This window comes from Papaver somniferum, chromosome 5, assembly GCF_003573695.1.
Source record: "Papaver somniferum cultivar HN1 chromosome 5, ASM357369v1, whole genome shotgun sequence".
Lineage (NCBI taxonomy): Eukaryota > Viridiplantae > Streptophyta > Magnoliopsida > Ranunculales > Papaveraceae > Papaver > Papaver somniferum.
This window is the reverse complement of record NC_039362.1, coordinates 139,795,934-139,802,856: the sequence shown is the minus strand read 5'-3', so window position 1 is coordinate 139,802,856 and position 6,923 is coordinate 139,795,934. Positions and strand designations below refer to the sequence as shown.

The following is a 6,923-nucleotide window of genomic DNA, read 5'->3' as shown; positions in this document are numbered from 1 at the left end:
TTTCCTTTCAATGTGAAGGATAATATTCCCACACTGTTAATATCCCTTTAAATAGGCCAAGACTCATCTGATTCCGATCTATCCAGGACAACAACCTCAAGAATCCAACAATAGAAAATACAAGGAGGTAATAATCCGAGTCATCTGGCAAGCTCCACAACAACAATGGATCAAGATAAACACCGATGGAGCGGCACGTGGAAATTCAGGACCAGCGGGAGCAAGATGCATAGAAAGAACACATTCAGGACAAGTGATTATGACAATGGCAACACCATTCAACATCACAACGACAGTAGCGGCAGAAACATGGGGATTCCTATTAGCAACAAAAATAACAATAAGGCACCAATGGCCTAGGATATGGTTTGAAGCAGATTCACAGGCATTAGTACAAATGACCACAAACAACAACACCACCTTCCATTGGTACCTATCAGGAATTATCCAGGAAATCAGGCAACTAATAGAGAATATCCCACAGGTACAAATCACACATGCATACCGAGAGGCAAACCAGGCAGCAGATAAACTGGCGAATGATGCGGTCGACCAACAACAACAAAACCCGACTACATCAACAACAAGAATTTGGCCAACATTTATTGTTGCCACGACCAGAGTTAAACTTTCTACGGGTTGTTAGCTTTTGTTAAAAATCCTTAAGGGAATGACATACTCCCTCCGTTGGGCTGGCAACGGATAGCCGATGTCCGAGATCCGTTTTCGAAAATCCGGCATCCTATAGGATTTAATCCGACATATCGGATAAAAGACATTGGAATCGGAGATTCTATCGGATCTTACCTCTTAACCCTTTCGGAATCGGAATAGGCTGCTTATATCTGGCATTCGATAATTTAGGGGTGTACTTGTAATTTCCTACCCCTAGGTATTATCTGTAGGGAGAATAACCCCCTAAACCAAAGTCTTTTAGCGTTAGGAGAGGTTGGTTGAATTGGAGGTGGGTTCTTAGGGTTTGCTGGTGAAGAAGAAATGGCACCAAGGAAGATAATATTAGTCTTTGGGGAAGATCCTAGAAATGAAGAAACAACAGTTCTTGGTGATAAAGAAACGATTGACTTGATGAATTCAAATTAGAGTTAACTAAAGATGACGATGAAGGAATAGAAATTGGCTTAACTTCATCTTCTTCTTGTATGCAGGAACTGAAATCGAACTTAACTTCATCTTCTTCTTGTTTCTTATTAGTTCTTGATCATTAGGGTTCTCTAAACAAGATGAAGATAATGGTCTCTTCATGGTACTACTACCACATTTCGAACATCGATTTGTTGTTAAATTTACAGACCCATTATTATTATTGTTCCCTAGATTAAGATCTGCTAAACGATTATTATTTTTGGATCGAGTTGATCCACTTTTAATACCTTCTCCATTCTCTCTTTCATGGAACCAATAGGGATTATGGGCTAGGGCAACCTTGCCAAACTCTAATCCAGAGAAAGAGAGCCAAGGGTTTTAGTCAAGACAAGGCTACAAGCTGAGAATTCCACGGGACTGCAATTTTAAGGCTAATTGAAGGTCAGGTCATACAAACAAGTTGAGCATATTTTATGTTGATTCATTCATTAAAGAGCAGTAATTCCGTTCCCACAAAACCGGATTTTATCGGATAAAAATCCGATATCCGATAGCTACCTTAGCCTTATCAGATTGGAATTTTTGGGTTCCGCCGGATGTTATTAGATATCTAATATCCGCTAACCCTTAACCTTAACCTTATCAGTATGACCAATATCCGGCATATATTTATCTATTGCCAGCCCTATCCTCCGTCCTATTTTACTTGCTTAAAATGATTTTTGCACACAAATTAAGGAAAGTGGAGAGAGGAAAATTTCTTCCAAAATTACCCCAAACTAATATTTAAGATGCATCTAGTTTTTTGGTCTAGTATTTAAGAATTCAAAACAAAACAAAATAAATTTGTGTCAAAAACCGCACCTGCCCCGTTAATTTGTTTTGTCCTTCAACTCCCTCCATATACGTGACTATCAGAATTCCATTTGTTTCCTCATTCATTTACTGATTCCAATATAGGAGTAAACTAGGCTAAAACAGGGAAAACTATGAAACTTAGCAAGTAAACTAGGACATAAAAATGCTCAATTTAAACAAATAAAATAGGACGGAGGGAGTATCTTATTTTCCGGATAGCTAACGCATATAAATACACTCTGCTTCTTTCGTCGGCCTCCACTAGTGCAACAGTCATCTAGTAAGGACAGACGGAGTGGAACTTTTCACTCTCATCTTTCCCTTTTGTCTTTTCTTCTCTTTCTCTATTTCACAACATTTGTGACTTCTATAAGGAGATAATTGTGACTAAGCAGATAATATGTTAAAATAAAATGATTGACCCGCTAAATTAGGCATGATATGGAAATTTCTTTTTCTTTTTTGAAGCATATATGGAAATTTCTTGTAGTATTAACTACTAATTTATTTTGATACTAAATTACTTTAAGTAAGAGTGAATTTAACAAAATAAAAATATTATTGCAGTAGACCTTTGGAAGACTGCATGATGAGTGGGAGAAGGTACCAACCAACCAGGCTCCACACCATCACAACCACTCAGCTAGTGGGATCGAATCTTGATACCAACAGCAGAAACACCTATTAAAAATACCAATTGGGACTTGTGATCACCACACCACATCTTCTAGGTTGGTGTTAGTCACCATCAAAGCTGGTTTGGACTTGGAAGACTTGGAATTTGGAGTGCAGACAAATTAGAGATGTCACGGATAAAATATGATATAAGTGGTCCAGTAATGCAACAAGTAAATAAATTTCTGTCATTTCCAAGAAGAAGACTGACTATTGCATTACATAGGATTCGTCTCCGTTTCTTTGTGCTATAAATGCAAAGAGGGGGAAGTAGTTGGATTTAGAGTGTTCTAGTGATGGGTTGGGCGATCGCACTCCATGGAGGTGCTGGACCTATCCCAAACAGTCTTCCTAAAGAGCGCAGAGAGCCACGAGAAGCAGCACTTCGTCACTGTCTAGCTATTGGTGTTGAAGCTCTCAAAGCCAATTTGCCAGCCTTGGATGTTGTTGAACTTGTGGTAATTTCATCTTATTTCTCCTCAATTATGATTCTGAATCTTATAATTAAATTAGAGGAAAATCATCAATTTTTTCATAGCTGCTTTCTGTTTCTTGATCCAGGTACGTGAACTTGAAAACAAACCCTTTTTCAATGCGGGTAAAGGATCTGTTTTGACTGCCAATGGAACAGTTGAAATGGAAGCTTCCATAATGGATGGTAAAACAAAAGCCTGTGGAGCTGTTTCTGGCTTGTCCACCGTTGTCAATGCCGTGTCTCTTGCGAGACTCGTCATGGAGAAAACTCCTCATGTTTATCTTGGATTTGATGGTGCAGAGGCTTTTGCAAGAGAACAAGTGAGTGGAAAAATCTGTACTGTTAAATTTTCTACACTTTCTGCATTTAAAATACTTGTTGAATTGTCAAGCTAGCTGCAATGAATTCTCTGAAACTGCAGTAATATGTACAAATGTCTAGTTATTAAACACTCTCTTTTACTGCAGGGTGTTGAAACTGTAGATGCAAGTCATTTTGTTACTCCGGAGAATATTGAAAGGTTAAATCTAGCAAAAGAAGCTGACAGAGTTCAGGTAGTTTCGTATGAAGTTATTCGGTGATGGAAATCGTCTTGTGATTAGTTTTGCACTTTTCTAAGTGTGCTATGTATAAATTGCAGGTCGATTATACACCAGCAGTTCAGAAAGAAATTCTAGTAGAAACACACACAGCTGATGGAGATAGTCAAATTGGGACTGTTGGATGTGTTGCAGTCGATAGCAGTGGGAACTTAGCCACCGCAACTTCAACTGGAGGATTGGTGAACAAAATGGCAGGAAGGATTGGAGACACGCCTATCATAGGTGCAGGGACTTACGCGAATTCTCTCTGTGCGGTGTCTGCTACGGGAGTAGGTGAAGCCATTATTAAAGCTACAGTTGCTCGAGATGTAGCTGCGCTTATGGAGTACAAAGGACTGTCTCTCGAAGAAGCTGCAAAATATGTGATCCATGAGAGTGTTCCTGAAGGTAATGCAGGCCTTGTTGCCGTTTCTGCCAAAGGAGAAGTAGCCATGGAATTTAACACGTTTGGGATGTTTAGGGCTTGTGCAACTGAGGATGGGTATTCTGAAATCGCAATATGGCCTTCTTCATCTGTGCTAGAGTGATGTATTGTGATCAAGAGCTTCATATGAATCCTGGCAGAACTGATGCACTAATAATTGATGTATGAACGTGCATTATATGAAAAAACCTTGAAGATGGCATGCCTTAGCAAAACCAGCATGCATCCTGAGAAATTTACCCTTTTTGTTTCAGCCATTTTTCTTTTTCGCAATATCAGCAATGCTCAAGTTTTCTGCACTGTATGCTACTCCAATTCTTAAGAGAAGCAGCTTTGAAATGGGGTTAACTATCCATATCAATTTTTCTAAAGAAGCATTTTCCTTTTATTTTGCCACATTTTGGACAAAAAAAAAACACTTTCAAGAGCCCAGGAAGCATTACCAGACAGAGTTTGGCCAAACGGAAAACAAAATGGCCAACTGGAGCATCTTTAAAGATGCACAATATTTGTTTTGGCCTTCTTGCTTGGCTTCAGTTTCAACTTCAAGCTGTTCACATGAACTAGAGGAGAGACATGACGATTATTGATTGAGAGAATGAACTTTTTTTATATCATTCAATATCAACTACTGAATTCTGAACGATCCACAATAGTAATCAAAAAAAAATGAACAGTGTGTGCAGTAGCCAACTTTACAACGAAACAGCTTTTCTTAGAGCTAATAGGAACACAATAAACAGTGGAGCTAGAAGAAATATGACATATGGAATAGTTTGTTTGAGCGCAACGTTATCTTCTTCTTCATCGGCTGCTCTTACAGACCCAGTTTTTTCTTCTACAAAAGCGTCAAAGTAATTTTGATAACCTGAATTTATGGGGAGGGATGTGCTCTTAAACTTGATCATTTCCATGGCCTGTGCTCAACAAAGGTGTTGTTGTCATCAGTGTATATTTTGCTGACAAGCTTAAAAGAACAAGGGGTAGATGGAAATATGAGTCTAGCTGTAGACTAAAATAATCAGATGTACCTCGAACCCGAAGTTGAGCTGCTTGGCTTTCTTTCTTACGTCAACAGTTGGATGAGACTGCAGTTTCTCGTACATAACTCGAGCCTCAGCTGACCTGTTATTGTCTCCACAAATGCAATAAAAATATTACAAAAGCAATGGGTATGCTAGAGGTCTTCGTGTTCAAGAGTCACAATCTATCAAGAGGATGTAACAGAGCTGTATGTCATTTCATTGATTTTACTTTAGATGCATGCACATTGGTGTATGCATGCTACAAACACAACTAGTTGTTTACTACACGAGGGTCAAAAAAAGAATTCCTGAAAGAATAACAGGTCTGGGAGTTTGGTGGGATGTCTCTAGCCTACAAGATTTTAAAATTCTACAACATTAGAGTAGTTAAAAATGACTTCCAATCTTTTAACATGCTATTTCTAATGCCCAACTTTTTACACGATTAACTGGAAGTTTACGCCTGAGTTCCTGCTTCCCTTCCCTTTCATGCCACAAAATTCAGTCATTCTTTACAATCTAGAAATAACTCAGCTGAAATTTTGTTCATCAACTACCATTTCACAGATGTTACGCCTGAGTCCTTGACCACATACCATCCTTGTTCATCGTAGAATTCCACCAAAGACAAAGAAAACCTTTAAAATCAGACGTGTTACCATACCTGTTAAGTGAATCTTGACAAATAGACCACTGCAAAGCAGCTCGCCCATGAAGCTCATTCTGCAAATAAATACTGTAGAAGATTAAGAAATGTACATCAGAAAACTGATAATATTCAAATTCCCTAAGGTTATGAAGAATTAAACTAACAGTGTAGTATTCCATTTATCAATAGACATAATCCTAAGGTTATGAAGATTAAGAAATGGATCAGGGAAGATCAATACTGCGGAATAAACAAGGATTCATTCTATTTTCCATCACTATTTGCACAATTACATACAATAGACATAATCCTCGTAAACAAAAGATTTTAACCTATTTTCCATCAATAAATGACATAATAGGCTTAAATTTTGTAATTTCAAAAGTCCATTCATTCTTTTATCAATACATGCATATTGACTTACGGAAGACTTAACTTTTGACAAGGTATGAGACAATCATAGTTCACGGACGCAAACACACATATCCCATAAAGATTAATACTGCAAAAATCATCTCCCAAACAATTTTTTAGAATTTAACAAATAAACCTAAAAACATGAAGATGAAAACGTTGGACATAGCTATGTGTAATCACAATAATGGCTATTCCAAACTCTAGTTATTCTTCTAAACAAAACAATAAAAGAAGATTTACTAGGCATATAAAAATCAAAGTTCATTGAGAACCTCATACCGTTCAATGAATCCATCAAAGAAGGTATCACTGATTTCCTTTACTCTCTTGACCGTAGACACTCCATGTTCGTGAGTTAGAACACCAACTTTATGATCAACAACCCGAGCAAGCTGTCTATCCTTGACGCAGTCCATGATGAGCTTCTTTTGATTCCGTATCAGAATATTCTGATTAGCAAGGATTCTGGCCTGACCATCTAAGAGTTGGTTTATTTGCAGTTGAAGATTTGCAAACTCGACCTTTGAATCATTCTGAAAACGTATTAAATCCTTTACAGAATCATAAATCCAGGAGTTGTGATCCTTTCTTTCAAGCATCTACTTTAGAACCAGCTCTTGAATTAATTCATGTTCTTGAGTGTCGTCCTCCATATCAAGATGCATAATCTCTTGAGATTTTGCATAATTCTCCA

At 37.8% G+C, this 6,923-nt stretch overlaps 2 protein-coding genes across 2 annotated transcripts; one reads left to right on the top strand and one right to left on the bottom strand.

Moving 5' to 3' along the window:
* Positions 1 to 2,836: 2,836 nt before the first annotated feature.
* LOC113282930 (isoaspartyl peptidase/L-asparaginase 1-like) lies at positions 2,837 to 4,526 on the top strand. Its single transcript, XM_026532039.1, has 4 exons — positions 2,837 to 3,095; positions 3,199 to 3,432; positions 3,580 to 3,666; positions 3,753 to 4,526. The coding sequence occupies exons 1-4, from the start codon at positions 2,934 to 2,936 to the stop codon at positions 4,239 to 4,241; spliced, it is 972 nt and encodes a 323-aa protein (XP_026387824.1). The 5' UTR covers positions 2,837 to 2,933; the 3' UTR covers positions 4,242 to 4,526.
* A 289-nt stretch (positions 4,527 to 4,815) lies between these two features.
* On the bottom strand, positions 4,816 to 5,991 carry LOC113279708. The gene is made up of 3 exons (XM_026528378.1): positions 5,828 to 5,991; positions 5,170 to 5,263; positions 4,816 to 5,055 (listed from the first exon to the last, which is right to left on the bottom strand). The coding sequence occupies exons 1-3, from the start codon at positions 5,989 to 5,991 to the stop codon at positions 4,834 to 4,836; spliced, it is 480 nt and encodes a 159-aa protein (XP_026384163.1). The 3' UTR covers positions 4,816 to 4,833.
* Between the last annotated feature and the right edge of the window lie 932 nt (positions 5,992 to 6,923).